This window comes from Salmo salar, chromosome ssa15 (genome assembly GCF_905237065.1).
Source record: "Salmo salar chromosome ssa15, Ssal_v3.1, whole genome shotgun sequence".
Classification (NCBI taxonomy): domain Eukaryota; kingdom Metazoa; phylum Chordata; class Actinopteri; order Salmoniformes; family Salmonidae; genus Salmo; species Salmo salar.
Window position 1 is genome coordinate 14,810,741 of NC_059456.1, and position 25,000 is coordinate 14,835,740.

At 43.8% G+C, this 25,000-nt stretch overlaps 1 protein-coding gene across 2 annotated transcripts in view; it reads right to left on the reverse strand.

The window, feature by feature from the left end:
- phip (PHIP subunit of CUL4-Ring ligase complex) overlaps positions 1–25,000 on the reverse strand; it is a 122,237-nt gene that overhangs the window by 28,981 nt on the left and 68,256 nt on the right. For both annotated transcript variants that reach the window (XM_045695488.1, XM_045695487.1), the window contains exons 18-23: positions 21,818–22,043; positions 8,736–8,852; positions 8,425–8,587; positions 7,324–7,423; positions 6,795–6,938; positions 926–1,035 (exon numbers count right to left, since the gene is read on the reverse strand). In XM_045695488.1, coding sequence (XP_045551444.1) covers positions 926–1,035; positions 6,795–6,938; positions 7,324–7,423; positions 8,425–8,587; positions 8,736–8,852; positions 21,818–22,043 — 860 coding nt within the window. The remainder of the gene's footprint in view (positions 1–925; positions 1,036–6,794; positions 6,939–7,323; positions 7,424–8,424; positions 8,588–8,735; positions 8,853–21,817; positions 22,044–25,000) is intronic.

Sequence of the window (25,000 nt, forward strand, 5' to 3'; positions counted from 1 at the left end):
CACATGAATATAAGTCACCATATGAATATCAGTCACTATATGAATATCAGTCACTATATGAATATCAGTTACTATATGAATATCAGTCACCATATGAATATCAGTCACTATATGAATATCAGTCACCATATGAATATCATAGTCACTATATGAATATCAGTCACTATATGAATATCAATCACTATATGAATATCAGTCACCGTATGAATATCATAGTCACTATATGAATATCATATTAATTAGAGTGAGTCAAAGTAGTCACTATAGCAACAGATGAATACAAGTAGTCACTATAGCATCAGATGAATACAAGTAGTCACGACAGCAACAAATTAATCAGAGTAGTCACTATAGCAACAAAGTAATCAGAGTAGTCACTATAGCAACACATTAATCAGAGTAGTCACTATAGCAACACATTAATCAGAGTAGTCACTATAGCAACAAAGTAATCAGAGTGGTCACTATAACAACAAAGTAATTTGAGTAGTCACTATAGCAACAAATTAATCAGAGTAGTCACTATAGCAACAAAGTAATCAGAGTAGTCACTATAGCAACAAAGTAATCAGAGTAGTCACTATAGCAACACATTAATCAGAGTAGTCACTATAGCAACAAATTAATCAGAGTAGTCACTATAGCAACAATTTAATCAGAGTAGTCACTATAGCAACAAATTAATCAGTGTAGTCACTATAGCAACAAAGTAATCAGAGTGGTCACTATAGCAACAAATTAATCAGAGTAGTCACTATAGCAACAAAGTAATCAGAGTAGTCACTATAGCAACAAAGTAATCAGAGTAGTCACTATAGCAACAAAGTAATCATAGTCGTTACTATAGCAACAAAGTAATCAGAGTAGTTACTATAGCAACAAAGTAATCAAAGTAGTCACTGCTGTGGTCTGTGTTGGTTCCTACCTGGAGCTGCTGTGGTCTTCAGGCCAGGGCTCCTTCTCCTTCTCCTCTTCCTCCTTCTCCTCCTCTGAAGAGTTCCCATTCACAGGGTTAGGATGAACATCTACCTCTCCCTGGAGGGAGAGGGAGGAGGGGGGAGAGAGGAGGGGGAGAGGAGGAGGGAGAGGGAGAGGAGGGGGGAGAGGAGGAGGGAGAGGGAGAGGAGGGGGAGAGGAGGGGGAGAGGAGGAGGGAGAGGGAGAGGAGGGGGGAGAGGAGGAGGGAGAGGGAGGAGGGAGAGGAGAAGGAGAGGAGGAGGGGAGAGGAGGGGGGAGAGACGGGGAGGAAAGGGAGGAGGGTGAGGGAGGAGTGGGGGGCAGAGGAGAGGAGGGAGAGGGAGGAGGGGGAGAGGAGGAGGGAGAGGGAGAGGAGGGGGAGAGGAGGAGGGAGAGGGAGGAGGGGGAGAGGAGGGGGAGAGGAGGAGGGGAGAGGGGAGAGGAGGGGGGGAGAGACGGGGAGGAAAGGGAGGAGGGTGAGGGAGGAGTGGGGGGCAGAGGAGAGGGGAGAGAGGAGGGGGGGAGAGGAGGGAGAGGGAGGAGTGGGGGGCAGAGGAGAGGGGGGAGGAAAGGGAGGAGGGTGATATAAATGAAGACAGAGAGAGAAAGAGAGGGGGAGAGAGACAAGGGGAGTGAAAAAAGGAGATTTCACCTTCATAAGCACGACATACAGTACATTTTTTACAAAGCATGTATAAACAGTATGTCATGCTTTATAAAGGGTTGATAAATGTGGCATAACTGTGTGACATTACCACTATGTTGAATACTAAATAAACATGAGCTTAATAAAGGGTGGGCCGAATGATGGCATACTCTCTAAAGTGATGTTAGTCACATTACACCTAATCTCCTTCCCAGACACCTCCACCCACATGTGCGGAAGGCCTGGTGGAACAACGCATCCAACTTGGCCTTCATTAGTTTGGGTGAGGTTTCAAATCAAATGTTTATGAGATAGATTGTGCTAATGGGTTTAGCCATCATTATGACTTTCTGACTGTGTTAAGTAGTGGTGATGACCAGTACTTTACTCAGTAAGGTCACTACAAGAAAGGTATTACACCAAGAAACACCTTGATGAAAGCCCCCAACCTAAAGAAACACCTTGATGAAAGCCCCTAACCTACAGAAACACCTTGATGAAAGCCCACAACCTAAAGAAACACCTTGATGAAAGCCCCCAACCTAAAGAAACACCTTGATGAAAGCCCCCAACCTACAGAAACACCTTGATGAAAGCCCCCAACCTATAGAAACACTAACCTTGATGAAAGCCCCCCAACCTACAGACACACTAACCTTGATGAAAGCCCCCAACCTACAGAAAAACTAACCTTGATGAAAGCCCCCAACCTAAAGAAACACTAACCTTGATGAAAGCCCCCCAACCTATAGAAACACTAACCTTGATGAAAGCCCCCCAACCTATCGAAACACTAACCTTGATGAAAGCCCCCAACCTATAGAAACACTAACCTTGATGAAAGCCCCCCAACCTACAGAAACACTAACCTTGATGAAAGCCCCTAACCAACAGAAACACTAACCTTGATGAAAGCCCCCAACCTATAGAAACACTAACCTTGATGAAAGCCCCTAACCAACAGAAACACTAACCTTGATGAAAGCCCCTAACACACAGAAACACTAACCTTGATGAAAGCCCCCAACCTAAAGGAACACTAATCTTGATGAAAGCCCCCCAACCTAAAGGAACACTAATCTTGATGAAAGCCCCCCAACCTAAAGGAACACTAACCTTGATGAAAGCCCCCAACCTAAAGAAACACCTTGATGAAAGCCCCCAACCTAAAGGAACACTAACCTTGATGAAAGCCCCCCAACCTAAAGGAACACTAACCTTGATGAAAGCCCCCCAACCTAACGAAACACTAACCTTGATGAAAGCCCCCAACCTAAAGGAACACTAACCTTGATGAAAGCCCCCCAACCTACAGAAACACTAACCTTGATGAAAGCCCCCAACCTACAGAAACACTAACCTTGATGAAAGCCCCCAACCTAACGAAACACTAACCTTGATGAAAGCCCCCAACCTATAGAAACACTAACCTTGATGAAAGCCCCTAACCTAAAGAAACACTAACCTTGATGAAAGCCCCCAACCTAAAGAAACACTAACCTTGATGAAAGCCCCTCAACCTACAGAAACACAAACCTTGATGAAAGCCCCCCAACCTAAAGAAACACTAACCTTGATGAAAGCCCCCAACCTAAAGAAACACTAACCTTGATGAAAGCCCCCAACCTAAAGAAACACTAACCTTGATGAAAGCCCCCAACCTACAGAAACACTAACCTTGATGAAAGCCCACCAACCTACAGAAACACTAACCTTGATGGAAGCCCCCAACCTACAGAAACACTAACCTTGATGAAAGCCCCCAACCTACAGAAACACTAACCTTGATGAAAGCCCCCAACCTATAGAAACACTAACCTTGATGAAAGCCCCCCCAACCTATAGAAACACTAACCTTGATGAAAGCCCCCCAACCAACAGAAACACTAACCTTGATGAAAGCCCCCAACGTACAGAAACACTAACCTTGATGAAAGCCCCTAACCTACAGAAACACTTACCTTGATGAAAGCCCCCAACCTATAGAAACACCTTGATGAAAGCCCCCAACCTAAAGAAACACTAACCTTGATGAAAGCCCCCAACCTAAAGAAACACTAACCTTGATGAAAGCCCCCAACCTAAAGAAACACTAACCTTGATGAAAGCCCCCAACCTAAAGAAACACTAACCTTGATGAAAGCCCCCCAACCTACAGAAACACTAACCTTGATGGAAGCCCCAACCTACAGAAACACTAACCTTGATGAAAGCCCCCAACCTACAGAAACACTTACCTTGATGAAAGCCCCCAACCTATAGAAACACTAACCTTGATGAAAGCCCCCCAACCTATAGAAACACTAACCTTGATGAAAGCCCCCCAACCAACAGAAACACTAACCTTGATGAAAGCCCCCAACCTACAGAAACACTAACCTTGATGAAAGCCCCTAACCTACAGAAACACTTACCTTGATGAAAGCCCCCCAACCTACAGAAACACTAACCTTGATGAAAGCCCCCAACCTATAGAAACACCTTGATGAAAGCCCCCAACCTACAGAAACACTAACCTTGATGAAAGCCCCCCAACCTACAGAAACACAACAATATAATGAGTCATACCACACGGTGCTGGACCCAGTCAGGTCTTTAACAACAATATAATGAGTCATACCACACGGTGCTGGACCCAGTCAGGTCTTTAACAACAATATAATGAGTCATACCACACGGTGCTGGACCCAGTCAGGTCTTTAACTTTTAAATAGTTTTTTCCCCTCATCAATCTACACACAATACCCCATAATTTTTTGCACCTTTATATTTGTAAAAAAAAAAATACAATCACATTTACATAAGTATTCAGACCTTTTACTCTGTACTTTGTGGAAGCACCTTTGGCAGCGATTACAGCCTTGAGTCTTGGGTATGATGCTACAAGCTTGGCACACCTGTATTTGAGGAGTTTCTTCTATTCTTCTCTGCAGATCCTCTCAAGCTCTGTCAGGTTGGATGGGAGCGTCGCTGCACAGCTATTTTCAGATCTCTCAAGAGATGTTCAATCAGGTTTAAGTCCGGGCTCTGGCTGGACCACTCAACGACATTCAGATTTGTCCCGAAGTCACCCCTGTGTTGTCTTGGCTGTGTGCTTAGGGTCGTTGTCCTGTTAGAAGGTGAACCTTCGCCCCAGTCTGAGGTCCTGAGCGCTCTGGAGCAGGTTTTCATCAAGGATCTCTCTGTACTTTGCTCCGTTCATCTTTGCCTTGATCCTGACTAGTCTCCCAGTCCCTGCCACTGAAAAACATCCCCACAGCATGATGCTGCCACCACCATGCTTCACCGTAGGGATGGTGCCAGTTTTCCTCCAGATGTGACATTTGGCATTCAGGCCAAAGAGTTAAATCTTGGTTTCATCAGACCAGAGAATCTTGTTTGTCATGGTCTGAGAGTCCTTTATGTGCCTTTTGGCAAACTCCAAGCGGGCTGTAATGTGCCTTTTACTGAAGAGTGGCTTCCATCTGGCCTCTACCATAAAGGTCTGATTGGTGGAGTGCTGCAGAGATGGAGAACCTTCCAGAAGGACAACCATCTCCACAGAGGAACTCTAGAGCTCTGTCAGAGTGACCATTGGGTTCTTGGCCACCTCCCTGACCAAGGCCCTTCTCCCCCGATTGCTCAGTTTGACCAGACGGCCAGCTCTAGGAAGAGTCTTGGTGGTTCCAAACTCCTTCCATTTAAGAAAAATGTAGGCCACTATGTTCTTGGGGAACTTCAATGCTGCAGAAATGTTTTGGTACCCTTCCCAAGATCTGTGCCTTGACACAATCCTATCTCGGAGCTCTGCGGACAATTCCTTCGACCTCATAGCTTGGTTTTTGCTCTGACATGCACTGTCAACTGTGGTATCATATATAGACAAGTGTGTCCAATCGATTTGGGGAAAACCTGAACAAAAACCGTGAAAAAACCCAGAGGAGAATGGAATTTGGGGGGGAAAAGAAGTAGGGAACAGATTGAAAAGGTTTAAACAGATTGAAAAGGTCTGAACAGATTGAAAAGGTTTAAAAAGATTGAAAAGGTCTGAACAGATTGAAAAGGTCTGAACAGATTGAAAAGGTTTAAAAAGATTGAAAAGGTCTGAACAGATTGAAAAGGTTTAAAAAGATTGAAAAGGTCTGAACAGATTGAAAAGGTCTGAACAGATTGAAAAGGTCTGAACAGATTGAAAAGGTCTAAACAGATTGAAAAGGTTTTAACAGATTGAAAAGGTCTGAACAGATTGAAAAGGTTTAAAAATATTGAAAAAGGTCAGACTAAAGTGTTGTCATCCTGCAGCACAGCATTGTGGGGGAAGTTGAAGTCAGGTCCAATATTGTCTATGCACCCAAGAGGGAAAGAAGCTGGGCCATCCTAGAAACGTTTTATAGTCATATAATACATACGATTTAGCAGACACTTTCATCCAAAGCGAATGCATTCATGCGTGAATTCATTTCTTCCCGGGAATCGAGCCCTCTATCCGTTGTTGCAATGCTCCTCCAAGATGTATGACGCTTTGTGAAGCCTCAATTTAATATGACTTATAAGGCCTTTATTAAGCAGTGCTTATGCCACCCTTTATAAAGCACATGCTTATATCATATTCAACACAGTGGGTTATGTCACACAGTTATGATACATTTATCAACCCTTTATAAAGCATAATATATGGTTATAGATGATTTGTAACATGTGTAGTGTTCATGAAGACTTTATGAAGGCTTTACGAAGCCTTTATAAGCTGTTCTTCATTTAAAGCTGGAACAGAAAAGGTCATAGTTTTAACAGGCCTCTAGGTTCACAACAACAGACCTCTAGGTTCACAACAACAGGCCTCTAGGTTCACAACAACAGACCTCTAGGTTCACAACAACAGGCCTCTAGGTTCACAACAACATGCCTCTAGGCCTCTAGGTTCACAACAACAGACCTCTAGGTTCACAACAACAGACCTCTAGGTTCACAACAACAGGCCTCTAGGTTCACAACAACAGGCCTCTAGGTTCACAACAACAGGCCTCTAGGTTCACAACAACAGGCCTCTAGGGTCACAACAACATGCCTCTAGGCCTCTAGGTTCACAACAACAGGCCTCTAGGTTCACAACAACAGACCTCTAGGTTCACAACAACAGGCCTCTAGGTTCACAACAACAGGCCTCTAGGTTCACAACAACAGGCCTCTAGGTTCACAACAACAGGCCGTACCTCTGAGATGCTGTTGTTGTCGTCATCATCAGCAATCTCAGCGCTGTGACGACTCGTCTCCTCCACAGCCGCACGCGTCTGGTAGCCATGGTTACCATGACTCCTCCTCCCCTCCTCCACCCCTACACAGTCTGGAGAGGAAACCTGACAAAAGACAAAGAGAAAATAGGAACTTTATGTATCTTGCTTGAGAGGTGTGTGATACCTTGCTCTCTCTGTGAAGGTGGACAGTGTGTGATACCTTGCTCTCTCTGTGAAGGTGGGCAGTGAGTGATACCTTGCTCTCTCTGTGAAGGTGGACAGTGTGTGATACCTTGCTCTCTCTGTGAAGGTGGACAGTGTGTGATACCTTGCTCTCTCTGTGAAGGTAACCAGTGAGTGATACCTTGATCTCTCTGTGAAGGTGGACAGTGAGTGATACCTTGCTCTCTCTGTGAAGGTGGACAGTGAGTGATACCTTGCTCTCCCTGTGAAGGTGGACAGTGTGTGATACCTTGCTCTCTCTGTGAAGGTGGGCAGTGAGTGATACCTTGCTCTCTCTGTGAAGGTGGGCAGTGTGTCGTCTCCTCTCTGATCTGTAGACACTGATCTCCTCCTCTCCTTTAGCCTCCCTCCAGTCCAGCTGTTTCCTACACGCACGCACGCACGCACGCACGCACGCACGCACGCACGCACACACACACACACACACACACACACACACACACACACACACACACACACACACACACACACACACACACACACACACACACACACACACACACACACACACACACACACACACACACACACACACTTTTGAGGACCAGTTCTCTGTGTGCGTTTAGGTGTGTTTTTGATTTGATTTTATTACTTTATTTTGTTTTACCCCTTTTTTCTCCCCAATTTCGTGGTTTCCAATTGGTAGTTACAGTCTTGTCTCATCGCTGCAACTCCCGTACGGACTCTAGAGAGGCGAAGGTCGAGAGTCGTGCGTCCTCCGAAACACAACCCAACCAAGCCGCACTGCTTCTTGACACAACGCCCACTTAACCCGGGAAGCCAGCCGCACCAACGTGTCAGAGGAAACACCGTGCACCTGGCGACCGTGTCTGCGTGCACTGCGCCCGGCCATCGCTAGTGCGCAATGGGACAAGAACATCCCTGCCCGGCCAAACCCTCCCCTAACCCGGACGACGCTGCGCCGCCCCATGGGTCTCCCGTTCGCGGCCCGGCTGCGACAGAGCCTGGACTCGACCCCAGAATCTCTGGTGGCACAGCTAGCCCTGCGATGCAGTACCTTAGACCACTGCGCCTCTCGGGAGGCCGTGTTTAGTTACCTGAGCTCAGCTTCCCCCAGCTCAGGGACCAGGACCCTCCTGCTCCATGCTACCAGGTCTGTATTGTGTTTAGTTACCTGAGCTCAGCTTCCCCCAGCTCAGGGACCAGGACCCTCCTGCTCCATGCTACCAGGTCTGTATTGTGTTTAGTTACCTGAGCTCAGCGTTCCCCAGCTCAGGGACCAGGACCCTCCTGCTCCATGCTACCAGGTCTGTATTGTGTTTAGTTACCTGAGCTCAGCGGACCCCAGCTCAGGGACCAGGACCCTCCTGCTCCATGCTACCAGGTCTGTATTGTGTTTAGTTACCTGAGCTCAGCGGTCCCCAGCTCAGGGACCAGGACCCTCCTGCTCCATGCTACCAGGTCTGTCTCTGTGGCCATCTGGCTCCGGGGGGCGTTGCTGTGCATCTGTCTCACCCCCTCGATCTGACCGCTGCGACGCAGACCCACATTGGGGGGGGAGTGAACCTCTGGAGAGGGGGGGGGGGGGGGTACGGTTAGCACCAAAAGGTATCCAATTTTAGTCTTATGTTGAAGCAACTGGGTGTAAAGGCTTGACTCAAATAATGAACTGTCTCAGGCTAGCCCTGGTGTGTTTGTGCGTCTGTGTGTGTTTACCTCTGTTGTGTGTGTCGGTAGACAGTCTCTGGTCCTGCTCCTGCTGAAGTCTGTGAATCATGTTGTCTAGAGGAGAGGCTCCTTCAACAGCCTGTTCACTGACCACCTGGTTCAGGCCTGACACAGAGAGAGAGAGACAGAGAGAGAGAGACAGAGAGAGAGACACAGAGAGAGACACAGAGAGAGAGAGAAACAGAGAGAGACACAGAGAGAGACAGAGACAGAGAGAGAGACAGAGAGAGAGAAAGAGAGAGAGAGAGACACAGAGAGAGAGAGAGAGAGAGAGAGAGACAGAGAGAGAGAGACAGAGCAAGAGAGAGAGAGACAGAGAGAGACAGAGAGAGAGAGACAGAGAGAGAGACAGAGAGAGAGAGACAGAGAGAGACAGAGACAGAGAGAGAGAGAGAGAGAGAGAGAGAGAGAGAGAGAGAGAGAGAGGGAGAAAGAGAGAGAGAGAGGCAGAAAGAGAGAGGGAGAGAGAGACAGAGAGACACACACAGAGAGAGAAAGAGAGACACACAAAGACACAGAGAGAGACATGTGTTAATATATACAGTGGGGTCCATAATTATTGACAAAATAAATCATTCAAATAGTGAGCAATATTGCTCCAAAACATGGAAATTATATTATACCAATGCAAATGCATTATAAGGAGATTTTGTATAACAAGTAATCAAAATGATTGACACCTCTTTTCAATACCTTTCAATACCTCACCTTGAGGATAACGGCACTGAGCCTTTTCATAAAATGTTTTATGAGTTGGAGAACATTGGGAGGGATCTTAGACCATTCCTCCATACAGAACACATTAGGAGGGATCTCAGACCATTCCTCCATACAGAACACCTTGGGAGGGATCTTAGACCATTCCTCCATACAGAACACCTTGGGAGGGATCTTAGACCATTCCTCCATACAGAACACATTAGGAGGGATCTCAGACCATTCCTCCATACAGAACACATTAGGAGGGATCTCAGACCATTCCTCCATACAGAACACCTTGGGAGGGATCTCAGACCATTCCTCCATACAGAACACCTTGGGAGGGATCTCAGACCAGTCCTCCATACAGAACACCTTGGGAGGGATCTTAGACCATTCCTCCATACAGAACACCTTGGGAGGGATTTCAGACCATTCCTCCATACAGAACACCTTGGGAGGGATCTCAGACCAGTCCTCCATACAGAACACCTTGGGAGGGATCTCAGACCATTCCTCCATACAGAACACCTTGGGAGGGATCTCAGACCATTCCTCCATACAGAACACCTTGGGAGGGATCTTAGACCATTCCTCCATACAGAACACCTTGGGAGGGATCTCAGACCAGTCCTCCATACAGAACACCTTGGGAGGGATCTCAGACCATTCCTCCATACAGAACACCTTGGGAGGGATCTTAGACCATTCCTCCATACAGAACACCTTGGGAGGGATTTCAGACCATTCCTCCATACAGAACACCTTGGGAGGGATCTCAGACCAGTCCTCCATACAGAACACCTTGGGAGGGATCTCAGACCAGTCCTCCATACAGACACCTTGGGAGGGATCTCAGACCATTCCTCCATACAGACTCCTTCCAGATCCTTCATATCCTTTGTCTGTGCTTAAGGACTGACCTTTTCAATTCAAACCACAGGTTTTTAATGGGTTTCAAAACAGAAAGCACGTACCACCGCATTTAATCATGGCAAGGCGACTGGAAACATGACCGAATACAAACAGTGTAGTTATTCCCTCCGTAAGGCAATGAAACAGGCAAAACATCAGTACAGAGACAAAGTGGAGTCGCAATTCAACGGCTCAGACAGGAGACGTATGTGGCAGGGTCTACAGACAATCACGGATTACATAAAGAAAACCAACACCATCGCGGACATCGACGTCTTGCTTCCAGACAAATTAAAGAACTTCTTTGCGCGCTTTCAATCAATCCCTATCCCAGTCTGCTGTCCCTACTTGCTTCAAGGTGTCCACCATTGTTCCTGTTCCCAAGAAAGCTAAGGTAACTGAACTAAATGACTATCGCCCCGTAGCACTCACTTCTGACATCATGAAGTGCTTTGAGAGACTAGTCAAGGATCATATCACCTCTACCTTACCTGACACCCTAGACACACTTTAATTTGCTTACCACCCCGAATAGGTCCACAGACGATCCAATCGCCATCACACTGAACACTGCCCTATCCCATCTGGACAAGAGGAATACCTATATAAGAATACTGTTCACTGACTACAGCTCAGCATTCAACAACATAGTACCCTCCAAACTCATCACTAAGCTTGAGGCCCTGGGTCTGAACCCCGCCCTGTGCAACTGGATCCTGGACTTCCTGATGGCACGCCTCCAGGTGGTGAAGGTAGGAAACAACATCTCCACCCCACTGATCCTCAACACTGGGGCCCCACAAGGGTGCGTTCTCAGCTCCCTCCTGTACTCCCTGTTCACCCACGACTGCTAGGCCAAGCACGCCTCCAACTCAGTCATCAAGTTTGCAGACGACACAACAGGTGGTGAAGAAGGTGCAACAGTGCCTCTTCAACCTTAGGAGGCTGAAAAAATGTGGCTTATCACTGAAAACCCTCACATACTCTTACAGATGCACAATCGAGAGCATCCTGTTGGGCTGTATCACTGCCTGGTACGGCAGCTGCTCCACCCACAACCGCAAGACTCTCCAGAGGGAGGTAAGGTCTGCACAACGCATCACCGGGGGCAAACTACCTGCCCTCCAGGACACCTACACCACCCGATGTCACAGGCTGGCAACAACCACCCGAGCCACTGCCTGTTCACCCTGATTTCATCCAGAAGGTGAGATCAGTACAGGTGCATCAATGCTGGGACAGAGAGATGAAAAAATAAATAAAAAAAGCTTCTATCTCAAAGCCATCAGACTGTTAAACAGCCATAGGCGGCTGCCTAGCTACAGACTTGATATCATTGGCCACTTTAATAAATGGAACACTAGTCACTTTAATAATGCCACTTGAATAATGTTTACATGTGTCGCATTACTCATCTCATATGTATATACTGTATCCTGTATCCTTCACTCTCTATTCTTTACTATCTATTGCATCTTAGCCGATCTGTCGCTGCTCATCCATTCATTTTACACTTATATATTCTTATTCCATTCCTTTACTAGATTGTGTGTATTTTTTGTTTGGACATTTAGACATTATATTGGCCATTTGGACATGGTTCACTGACTTTTGGTTTTGCAACCTGACTTCCTATGATAATATGTGGCAAACGGACATAACATCCTGATTTTGTACGTTCCAGACTAACGTGTACCATTTGGACGTAACATCTCGGGCTGTTGGCGGTCGGGCTGCATGCCAGGTAGGCGAACTGTTGCCATTTTGAACCATTTAATGTGTCTGAAGGTACAAACTCTGCCTTCCCGGTGGGCCCAGAGAGCAAGTCAACCGCTGGCCAATCAGATGGCTCAGATGACTGTGTCTGCAGTAACGTAGCAGCCATAATGAAAGCTATAGCAAAGTTGATACTGTGAGATTTCAAAACGTTTAAAACCACGAATAGAGACTGTCAACGAATACAGCAAAGAGCTGCTGTTTTTATGAGTGACTTCATGTTTCAGTTCTTACTCAGCACTGTCAACAGTTTGTATTCAACACTTTTATAAACCCATAAAATGTGCATTCTTCCTATTTCCACTCAGCGCTACAACAAGCACTGTAGCACTAATGAATGAATAAGTGAGTGGGAAAGTCTATCTATAGGCTTACGGCTCAGGTGTTTTTTGATATCGAGGAATATTCACAGGAGTAACAACATTAATTTGTGCATGAGGCGTTACGACTCGAGTTTCGTCATCAGCCGGAAGACTGTGTTCCTTTTTTGGTCAGTGGAAAGGCAGAGTGGAGGGATGTTGAGAGACGGAAAGTAATTATTTAAATGGTCAGTGGAAAGGCAGAGTGGAGGGATGTTGAGAGACGGAAAGTAATTATTTAAATGGTCAGTGGAAAGGCAGAGTGGAGGGATGTTGAGAGACGGAAAGTAATTATTTAAATGGTCAGTGGAAAGGCAGAGCGGAGGGATGTTGAGAGATGGAGCCTCAGTCTGCTGCTCTCCCCCTCTGGTAAGGCTGACCATCAGATGCAGGCACCATCAGCCCAGTAAAAAAAAAAAAAAAAGTTATAATTTAAATGTATGCTCACTAAGCTGTGCCTCACAAGTAATACAACAGTGGGTCAATTACCCGTGTGATCATATAGCCTACCTCAAATTTTGAAATATAATTTCAAAAAAGGTCCGGAACAACAATGCATTGGCAGGGAAATTCAAGCAAAGCCAGTATGCAGTGATAATGTAATGGGCCTATAGCTTACTGCATAAAGCTCATTGCTACAGTGTTTTTAATTGGTTAATGTTGCAAAGGCTTACATTTTCTAAGTCATGTTAAAACAAATCTGAGCGGTAGATCTCTGCTTATATTTTGACTCAAAGTGATCTTGACTCAAAAAAAGTTGATAACTGTTCTAGAGTTTTCCCTGTTAAAACCTCTTTGGGATAGGGGGCAGCATTTTCACATCCGGATGAAAAGCATGCCCAAAGTAAACTGCCTGCTACTCAGGCCCAGAAGCTAGGATATGCATATAATTGGTAGATTTGGTAGAAAACACTCTGAAGTTTCTCAAACTGTTTGAATAATGTCTGTGAGTATAACAGAACTGATTTGGCAGGTGAAACCCCGGCACGATCCATCCAGGGGAAAAAAATGTTGAGGTCAATGTGTTTTCCATTAGTTTTCTATGGTAAGCCCTTTTTCATAGGAATCTGCTTTCAGTTCCTATGGCTTCCACTAGATGTCAACAGTTTTTAGAAATTGGTTGATGTTTTTCTTTTGAGAAATGAAGAAGTAGTCCTGTTCTTTCCATGTGTCACTCAGAGGGACTCAAGTATTTTGGTGTGTGCGACCTGGAACGCGTTTCACTTTGTTTTCATCCGGTATTGAACACAGTATATCCCGTCTTAAATTGTATCAATTATTTACGTTTTAGGATACCTAAGGTTGGATTAGGAAAGTTGTTTGAAATGTTTGGACCAAGTTCACAGGTAACTTATTAGATACTTTGTAGTCATGTTGGGCGAGTTGGAACCGGTGTATTTTCTGAATCAAACGCGCCAAATAAATGGACATTTTGGGGATATAAAGAAGGAATTTATCGAACAAAAGGACCATTTGTGATGTTTCAGGGACATTTTGGAGTGTCAACAGAAGATCTTCAAAGGTAAGGCATGAATTATATCGTTATTTCTGACTTTTGTGTCGCACCTGGCTGGTTGAAATATGATTTTCATGTGTTTGTATGCGGGTTGCTGCCCTCAGATAATCACATGGTCTGCTTTCGCAGTAAAGCCTTTTTGAAATCTGACACTGTGGCTGGATTAACAAGAAGTTAAGCTTTATTGTGATGTATTACATGTATGTTTTGTGAATTCTTATTATGAGTATTTCTGTTTTTGAATGAGGCGCGCTGCAATTTCACTGGATGTTGTCAAATCAATCGAGCGGGAATGAAGGGATCCCTAACATGTTCAATGTTTCCCTTTACTGTGGCAATTGTGATCAAATCAATGTAATATTAGCCACTTTCCATGCAAAATACAGAAACAAAATTAACTATGCAATATATTTTGTTGTAGGCAGAACACATTGGAGTCGGATTCTATTGCATTGACACGCATAATCAATCAGAGCTGCAGTATGCCTATATGCAAATAGACCATTGCCATATACGGATCTTGAACTGGACTGTGTTTACAGCATGAGCAGTCATGAGTAGATGCACTTGTTTTGAGATCAAAGTGAGAGCTGCATGTAGCCACGTGTGCATGTTTTGTTCATATCCTTTGCTAGTTAGTGAGTTATTAGCCCAGTTATAGATCATTTGTAGTCAGCAATAGGGGAGTGATTGCTTCCTACAAGAGCACAAAACGTGTTTCTTTTTTGAAAAGCGAGTCAGGTAAAGAGTTTTTTTTGTCTTAAAGGGGCAGAGTTGTATTTTGAGACAGGCTTGAATAAACTAAGTAACCAATAGGCAGAGGGAAGCATAATTTGTCTGATTCTCTGTAATAATGGTATGAGAATAATAATTAATTTTATTTTGTAAAGTGGTTTCTTGCATCAAACAACTACAATGTCAGTCACCTCTTTGTCTGAAGGACAAGTGGATAAACAGATTAATGTCAAGCCCTGCATTTTTTCTTACAAAAAGGCCTACATTGAACACCACACATTTGCTGCTACTGTAGGCTGAATGATAGAACAGCTATTTCCATGTTAAAATATTATGGGATGCATTTTCTGCATTGTTTTTGATGGTAAGCCCCTCTGGTAGGCCTACATTATGATCAAATAGACACAATAGCCTACTTGGCCACTGTTAAAACTGTAACTTAAAGAAGGTACAGCCTCAGTAAACGTGCAGTGGAAGTTGCACATAATTTCCACAACGTTCAAGTTTGCGCTCAGCAGAAAGTGCAGAATTTTTTTTTGAAAACATTGACAAGTTAACATTTAGTCCATTTAGAATTTTCTATGCCTGATGTGGACATAACATAGGCCTAATGGACAAATAGCCTAAAAAAAGACCTAAATATATATCCATACTGCTCTTTAGTAATGGATAATACATTTAGAGAAATTGTGCAAATCGTTCTTTAACCTATCTCCTCCCCTTCATCTACACTGATTGAAGTGGATTTAACAAGTGACATCAATAAGGGATCATAGCTTTCACCTGGTTTCACCTGGCCAGTATACGTCATGGAAAGAACATGTGTTCATAATGTTTTGTACGCTCATTGAAGATCATACCTCTTCCAGCCAGGTCTTGACTACGGTGACACTATTTACCAGAATGCAGCAGCCACTACTCTTTAACCTCTGGATGTCGTCTACCAGTCTGCTGTACCACAGGTGAGAGTAAAGTCAGTTTTTTGTCTGTAATGTATTTTCCGTTATGTGTAAAGCCCCAGTAAGACTAGCTTGTCACCATTAGCGTCGGATAATGGGGATCTTAATCAAATCAGATCCTCATCCTGAATCAATAGATTGGCCGGTCCTCATTAAAGTCAGGTAGAACACCTCATTACTCTATTTTAGTTTACAAAGGTCTACTACACAAGCTTCCCACCTACGTCACTTCAATGTTCAAATGATAAAATATGAGAGAGACACCAAACCCGTTCCCAGGGACGGTTAACTCTCCAAGTTCCACTAGTACGTACCGATGTAGGTAAATCCGCTTTCAGTTTTACTGGCCCCCATTTTAGGTCAGTTTAGGACTAATATCCTACACAACTCCCTACATCATGACTCTATGGTGCCTCTAGGTCAGTTTAGGACTAATGTTGAATGAATTTTAGCAGAAATGCTGTATTTGCTGTAAAATGCTGTAACTGTATTTGAAGCTGTGGTGTTGATTGTCATTTGTAGTTGATTGTATTTGTATTGATTATTTTGAATGTGTTGTATCGACGTCCTCAGGGTACCATTGTAAATGAGATCCTGGTCTCAGTGTGTTCCCATGAAAAAATACAAGTTCAATTAATACAAAAATATATAGAATATATTGGCTTAAACTATTGTAGAGTTTCTGCACCTAAATATAAACAGCACCTGCACACAAAATGAGTACCTATATCTGTCAAGAGTCAAGCAAATCCAGATAAGCCAACCACTATCTTGTGTCTGAAAAAATTGTCACAGGAGGAGGAGGAAGAGGAGGAGGAGGAGGGGAGGAGGAGGAGGGGAAGAGGAGGAGGAGGAGGTGACTCCCTGACATATACCTGAGGAGGAGGGGGAGGAGGAAGAGGAGGAAGAGGAGAGGAGGAGGGGAGGAGGAGAGGAGGAGGAGGAGGAGGGGGAGGAAGAGGAGGAGGAGGAAGGGAGGAGGAGGAGGAGGAGGTGAATCCCTGACAAACTGACATGTACATGAGGAGGAGTAGGAGGAGAAGGAGTTGACTCCCTGACAAACTGACAGGTAAATGCTGTAGGAATGCTCAACCGGTGTTGCTTATTCAGCCGACAGAAACTTTCAACCGGTTCTCCCCATTAAGCGAGTCGGAGTCAGAGGCCGAGCCTTCTCTGGTCTCTCCTCCTCCCGTTACGGGGTCTAAGACGCCGAAGGCTCCCACCATTATCTCTGACAAATTGAAAACCCTAGTCATTGGCGACTCCATTACCCGCAGTATTAGACTTAAAACGAATCATCCAGCGATCATACACTGTCTACCAGGGGGCAGGGCTACCGACGTTAAGGCTAATCTGAAGATGGTGCTGGCTAAAGCTAAAACTGTTGAATCTAGAGAGTATAGGGATATTGTTATCCACGTCGGCACCAACGATGTTAGGATGAAACAGTCAGAGGTCACCAAGCGCAACATAGCTTCAGCGTGTAAATCAGTTAGAAAGATGTGTCGGCATCGATTAATTGTCTCTGGCCCCCTCCCAGTTAGGGGGAGTGATGAGCTCTACAGCAGAGTCTCACAACTCAATCGCTGGTTGAAAACTGTTTTCTGCCCCTCCCAAAAGATAGAATTTGTAGATAATTGGCCCTCTTTCTGGGACTCACCCACAAACAGGACCAAGCCTGGCCTGTTGAGGAGTGACAGACTCCATCCTAGCTGGAGGGGTGCTCTCATCTTATCTACGAACATAGACAGGGCTCTAACTCCTCTAGCTCCACAATAAAATAGGGTGCAGGCCAGGCAGCAGGCTGTTAGCCAGCATGCCAGCTTAGTGGAGTCTGCCACTAGCACAGTCAGTGTAGTCAGCTCAGCTATCCCCATTGAGACCGTGTCTGTGCCTCGATCTAGGTTGGGCAAAACTAAACATGGCGGTGTTCGCCTTAGCAATCTCACTAGTATAAAGACCTCCTCCATCCCTGCCATTATTGACAGAGATTGTGATACCTCACATCTCAAAATAGGACTACTTAATGTTAGATCCCTCACTTCAAAGGCAGTTATAGTCAATGAACTAATCACTGATCATAATCTTGATGTGATTGGCCTGACTGAAACATGGCTTAAGCCTGATGAAGTTACTGTGTTAAATGAGGCCTCACCTCCTGGTTACACTAGTGACCATATCCCCCGCGCATCCCGCAAAGGCGGAGGTGTTGCTAACATTTATGATAGCAAATTTCAATTTACAAAAAAACAAACAACAACGACGTTTTCGTCTTTTGAGCTTCTAGTCATGAAATCTATGCAGCCTACTCAATCACTTTTTATAGCTACTGTTTACAGGCCTCCTGGGCCATATGCAGCGTTCCTCACTGAGTTCCCTGAATTCCTATCGGACCTTGTAGTCATCGCAGATAATATTCAAAATTTTGGTGACTTTAATATTCACATGGAAAAGTCCACAGACCCACTCCAAAAGGCTTTCGGAGCCATCATTGACTCAGTGGGTTTTGTCCAACATGTCTCTGGACCTACTCACTGCCACAGTCATACTCTGGACCTAGTTTTGTCCCATGGAATAAATGTTGTGGATCTTAATGTTTTTCCTCATAATCCTGGACTATCAGACCACCATTTTATTACGTTTGCAATCGCAACAAATAATCTGCTCAGACCCCAACCAAGGAGCATTAAAAGTTGTGCTATAAATTCTCAGACAACCCAAAGATTCCTTGATGCCCTTCCACACTCCCTCTGCCTACCCGAGGACGTCAGAGGACAAAAATCAGTTAACCACCTAACTGAGGAACTCAATTTAACCTTGCGCAATACCCTAGATGCAGTTGCACCCCTAAAAACTAAAAACATTTGTCATAAGAAACTAGCTCCCTGGTATACAGAAAATACACGAGCTCTGAAGCAAGCTTCCAGAAAATTGGAACGGAAATGGCGCCACACCAAACTGGACGTCTTCCGACTAGCTTGGAAAGACAGTACCGTGCAGTATCGAAGAGCCCTCACTGCTGCTCGATCATCCTATTTTTCCAACTTAATTGAGGAAAATAAGAACAATCCGAAATTAATTTTTGATACTGTCGCAAAGCTAACTAAAAAGCAGCATTCCCAAAGAGAGGATGGCTCTCACTTCAGCAGTAATGAATTCATGAACTTCTTTGAGGAAAAGATCATGATCATTAGAAAGCAAATTACGGACTCCTCTTTAAATCTGCGTATTCCTCCAAAGCTCCGTTGTCCTGAGTCTGCACAACTCTGCCAGGATCTAGGATCAAGGGACACACTAAAGTGTTTTAGTACTATATCTCTTGACACAATGATGAAAATAATCATGGCCTCTAAACCTTCAAGCTGCATACTGGACCTTATTCCAACTAAACTACTGAAAGAGCTGCTTTCTGTGCTTGGCCCTCCTATGTTGAACATAATAAACGGCTCTCTATCCACCGGATGTGTACCAAACTCACTAAAAGTGGCAGTAATAAAGCCTCTCTTGAAAAAGCCAAATCTTGATCCAGAAATTATCGGCCTGTATCGAATCTTCCATTCTTCTTAAAAAAAAATTGAAAAAGCTGTTGCGCAGCAACTCACTGCCTCCCTGAAGACAAACAATGTATACGAAACGCTTCAGTCTGGTTTTAGACCCCATCATAGCACTGAGACTGCACTTGTGAAGGTGGTAAATGACCTTTTAATGACGTCAGACCGAGGCTCTGCATCAGTCCTCGTGCTCCTAGATCTTAGTGCTGCTTTTGATACCATCGATCACCACATTCTTTTGGAGAGATTGGAAACCCAAATTGGTCTACATGGACAAGTTCTGGCCTGGTTTAGATCTTATCTGTCGGAAAGATATCAGTTTGTCTCTGTGAATGGTTTGTCCTCTGACAAATCAACTGTAAATTTCGGTGTTCCTCAAGGTTCCGTTTTAGGACCACTATTGTTTTCACTATATATTTTACCTCTTGGGGATGTCATTCGAAAACATAATGTTAAATTTCACTGCTATGCGGATGGTGAAGCCCCAAAATTGCCCTCGCTAGAAGCCTGTGTCTCAGACATAAGGAAGTGGATGGCTGCAAACTTTCTACTTTTAAACTCGGACAAAACAGAGTTGCTTGTTCTAGGTCCCAAGAAACAAAGAGATCTTCTGTTGAATCTGACAATTAATCTGGATGGTTGTACAGTCGTCTCAAATAAAACTGTGAAGGACCTCGGCGTTACTCTGGACCCTGATCTCTCTTTCGAAGAACATATCAAGACTGTTTCAAGGACAGCTTTTGTCCATCTACGTAACATTGCAAAAATCTGAAACTTTCTGTCCAAAAATGACGCAGAAAAATTAATCCATGCTTTTGTTACTTCTAGGCTGGACTACTGCAATGCTCTACTTTCCGGCTACCCGGATAAAGCACTAAATAAACTTCAGTTAGTGCTAAATACGGCTGCTAGAATCCTGACTAGATCCAAAAAATTTGATCATATTACTCCAGTGCTAGGCTCCCTACACTGGCTTCCTGTTATTGCAAGGGCTGATTTCAAGGTTTTAATGCTAACCTACAAAACATTACATGGGCTTGCTCCTACCTATCTTTCCGATTTGGTCCTGCCGTACATACCTACACGTACGCTACGGTCACAAGACGCGGGCCTCCTAATTGTTCCTAGAATTTCTAAGCAAACAGCTGGAGGCAGGGCTTTCTCCTATAGAGCTCCATTTTTATGGAATAGTCTGCCTACCCATGTGAGAGACGCAGACTCAGTCTCAACCTTTAAGTCTTTACTGAAGACACGTCTCTTCAGTAGGTCCTATGATTAAGTGTAGTCTAGCCCAGGGGTGTGAAGGTGAATGGAAAGGCTGGAGCAACAAACCGCCCTTGCTGTCTCTGCCTGGCTGGTTTTCCCTCTCTTCACTAGGATTCTCTGCCTCTACTCCTATTACTGGGGCTGAGTCACTGGCTTACTGGTGTTCTTGCCGTCCCTGGGAGGGGTGCGTCACTTGAGTGGGTTGAGTTACTGACGTGGTCTTCCTGTCTGGGTTGGCGCCCCCCCTTGGGTTGTGCCATGGCGGAGATCTTTGTGGGCTATACTCGGCCTTGTCTCGGGACGGTAAGTTGGTGGTTGGAGATATCCCTCCAGTTGTGTGGGGGCTGTGCTTTGGCAAAGTGGGAGGGGTTATATCCTACCTGTTTGGCCCTGTCCGGGGGTTTCATCGGATGGGGCCACAGTGTCTCCTGACCCCTCCTGTCTCAGCCTCCAGTATTTATGCTGCAGTAGTTTATGTGTCGGGGGGCTAGGGTCAGTCTGTCACATCTGGAGTATTTCTCTTGTCTTTTCCGGTATCCTGTGTGAATTTAAATATGCTCTCTCTAATTCTCTCTTTCTCTCTTTCTTTCCCTCTCTCGGAGGACCTGAGCCCTAGGACCATGCCTCAGGACTACCTGGCTTGATGACTCCTTGCTGTCCCCAGTTCACCTGGCCGTGCTGCTGCTCCAGTTCCAACTGTTCTGCCTGCGGCTATGGAACCCTGACCTGTTCACCGGACGTGCTACCTGTCCCAGACCTGCTGTCCCAGACCTGCTGGAACCCTGACCTGTTCACTGGACGTGCTACCTGTCCCAGACCTGCTGTTTTCAACTCTCTAGAGACAGCAGGAGCGGCTATGAAAAAGCCAACTGACACTTACTCTTGTGTTACTGACTTGTTGCACCCTCGACAACTACTATGATTATTATTATTTGATCATGCTGGTCATTTATGAACATTTGAACATCTTGGCCATGTGCTGTTATAATCTCCACCCGGCACAGCCAGAAGAGGACTGGCCACCCCTCATAGCCTGGTTCCTCTCTAGGTTTCTTCCTAGGTTTTGGCCTTTCTAGGGAGTTTTTCCTAGCCACCGTGCTTCTACACCTGCATTGCTTGCTGTTTGGGGTTTTAGGCTGGGTTTCTGTACAGCACTTTGAGATATCAGCTGATGTAAAAAGGGCTATATAAATCAATTTGATTTGATTTGAGGTACCTGAGGAGGAGGAGGAGGAGGAGGTGACTCCCTGACAAACTGACATGTACCTGAGGAGGAGGAGGAGGTGACATGTACCTGAGGAGGTGACTCCCATCTGTGGTATGAGCTGTTGGTCTCTGCAGCTCTCCCGTCCGGGTACGAGGCGTTGGTATGGAGGTGGGTGGGGGTTCCCGTCTACGTCCACCAGGAAGGGAGGGGGCATGAGGTGTGGTGCCTGCTGGGTCTGTTCGTCCAGCACGTAGTTATTAACATCCCGGATCAACGGGCGGTAGTCAGTATGGAAGAACATCTGGTCCGCTATCTGAGAAAGGGAGGGAGGTAAAGATTTGGTTTGTAGTGTAGATTTGTTGAGTAGTTTTACAAAAGGTTGCAGACTAGTACTATAATAATAGTAGAAGTAGTATAGTATCATAGTAGTATCGCAGTAGTAGTTGTATAAGTAGCATATTATTGTAGTAGTATAGTAGTAATAGACGTAGCATAATACCGTAATAGTATAGTAGTAGTATCATAATAGTATAGTATCATAGTAGTAGTAGTAGTAGTAGTAGTAGTAGCAGAACCGTTGTAGTAGTAGCAGCAGCAGTAGTAGTAGTAGCATTGTACCGTAGTAGTAGTATTATAGTATCATAGTGGCACTAGTAGTAATAGTAGTAGTAGTAGTACAGTATGAGTAGTTGTATTAGTAGTAATATAGTATCATAGTAGTAGCAGTAGTAGCAGCAGTAATAGTATAGTATCGTAGGTGTCATAGTAGTTGTAGTATAGTAGTAGTAGTATAGCATCATAGTAGCCATAATAGTAGAAGCAGTAGTAGCAGTAATATAGTAGTATAGTAGCAGAAGTAAATATCACAGTAGTAGTGGTATAGTATCAAAGCAGTAGTAATAGCAGTATAGTATTGTATCAGTAAAATATTGTAGTAGTAGTAGTAGTATAGTACTGTAGTTGTAGAATTAGTATAGTAGAGCTGGTTTTATATTGTAGTGGTAGTAGTTGTATAGTATTGTAGTAGCCGTGGTAGTAGCAGTAATAGCAGCTGTATTGTAGTACAGTAGCAATAGTAGTAATTGTAAAGTAGTAGTGGTAGTAGTAGTAGTATAGTATCGTATTAGTAGTAGTAGTAGAATAGTATCGTAGTAGTAGTATCGTAGTAAAGTATCATAGTAGTAGTGCAGTACCGTAGTAGTAAAAGTAGTATAGTACCGCCGTAGCAGTAGTAGTAGCACAGTAGAAGTAGTATAGTATTGTAGTAGTGTTGTAGTAGTAGTAGCATAGTACTGTAGTAGTAGTAGTAGCATAGTAGTATAGTAGTAGTATCATAGTAGTATAGTATCATATTAGTAGTAGTATTATAGTATCGTAGTGGTACTAGTAGTAGTAGTAGTAGTAGTATAGTATCGTACGAGTAGTTGCACTAGTAGTAAAATAGTAGCATAGTGCCATAGTAGTAGTACAAGTAGTATAGTAGTATTAGTATAGTATCGCATTAGTCATAGTAGTTGTAGTATAGTAGTAGTAGTAGTAGTAGTAGTATAGTATCATAGTAGTATGAATATAGTATTATAGTAGTAGTAGTATAGTAGCACAGTAGCAGTGGTAGTAGTTGTATAGTATCACATTAGTAGTAGTGGTACAACTGGTATTGTATTGTAGTAGTAGCCGTAGTAGTAGTAGTATAGTATTGTATTAGAAGTAGTATTATAGTATCGTAGTAGTAGTATCGTAGTATAGTATCATAGTAGTATCGTAGTAGTAAAAGTAGTATAGTCGCGAAGTAGTCAAAGTAGTATAAAATTGTAGTAGTAGTTTGACACTAGTAGTAGAAGTAGTAGAAGTAGTATAGTATCATAGTAGTACAGTAGTAGTAGAAGTAGTAGCACAATCATAGTAGTATAGTATCATATTAGTAGTAGTAGTAGTAGTAGAATATTGCAGTACTATAGTATAGTATTTGTAGCAGTATCAGTAGCAGTAGTAGTGGTAGTAGTACAGTATCATAGCAGTAGAAGTATTAGTAGTATATTATCGTAATAGTCATAGTAGTAGTACAGTATCGTAGAAGTAGTATAATGTAGTAGTAGTTGTATAGTATTGTAGTAGCAGCATAGAATGTAGCAGTATAATATTATAAAAGTAGAAGCAGTAGTAATAGTAGTAGCGATAGTAGTAGTAGTAGTTGTAGAAGTAGTGTTATAGTAATGTAGTAGTAGCAGTAGTAATAGTAGTAGTAGTAGTAGTAGTAGTAGTAGTGGTAGTAATAATAGTAGTAGTAGTAGTAGTAGTAGTAGTATCATATAGGAGTAGTAGTAGTAGTAGTAGAGTATAGTGAAGTAGTACAACTATCATAATATAGGAGTAGTAGTAGTAGTAGTAGTAGTAGTAGTAGTAGTAGTTGTGGTAGTGTTATACTAATGTAGAAGTAGTTGTAGTAATAGTAGTAGTAGTGGTAGTGGTAGTAGTAATAGTAGTAGTATCATAATATAGGAGTAGTAGTAGTAGTAGTAGTAGTAGAGTGTAGTAGTACAACTATCATAATACAGGAGTAGTAGCAGTAGTAGAGTATAGTAGTACAACTATCATAATATAGGAGTAGTAGTAGTAGTAGTAGTAGTAGTGGTAGTAGTAATAGTAGTAGTAGTAGTAATAGTAGTAGCAGTAGTGGTAGTAGTAGTAGTAGAATTAGAAGTAGTAGTAGTAGTAGCAGTAGTGGTAGTAGTGGTGGTAGTGGTAGTAGTATGATAATATAGGAGTAGTAGTAGTAGTAGTAGTAGTAGTAGTAGTAGTAGTGGTAGTAGTATCATAATATAGGAGTAGTAGTAGTAGTAGCAGTAGTAGTGCTAGTAGTAGTAGTAGTGGTAGTAGTGGTAGTAGTGGTGGTAGTGATAGTAGTGGTGGTAGTGGTAGTACTAGTAGTAGTAGTAGTAGTAGTAGTAGTATCAGTAGTAGTATCAGTAATAGTAGTAGTAGTAGTAGTAGTAGTAGTAGTAGTAGTAGTAGTAGAAGTGGTAGTAGTAGTAGTGGTGGTGGTAGTGGTAGTAGTATGATAATATAGGAGTAGTAGTAGTAGTAGTAGTAGTAGTAGTAGTAGTAGTATCATAATATAGGAGTAGTAGTAGTAGTAGCAGTAGCAGTAGTAGTGCTAGTAGTAGTAGTAGTAGTAGTAGTGGTAGTGGTAGTAGTGGTAGTAGTGGTGGTAGTGGTGGTAGTAGCAGAAGTGGTAGTGATAGTAGTGGTGGAAGTAATAGAAGTAGTAGT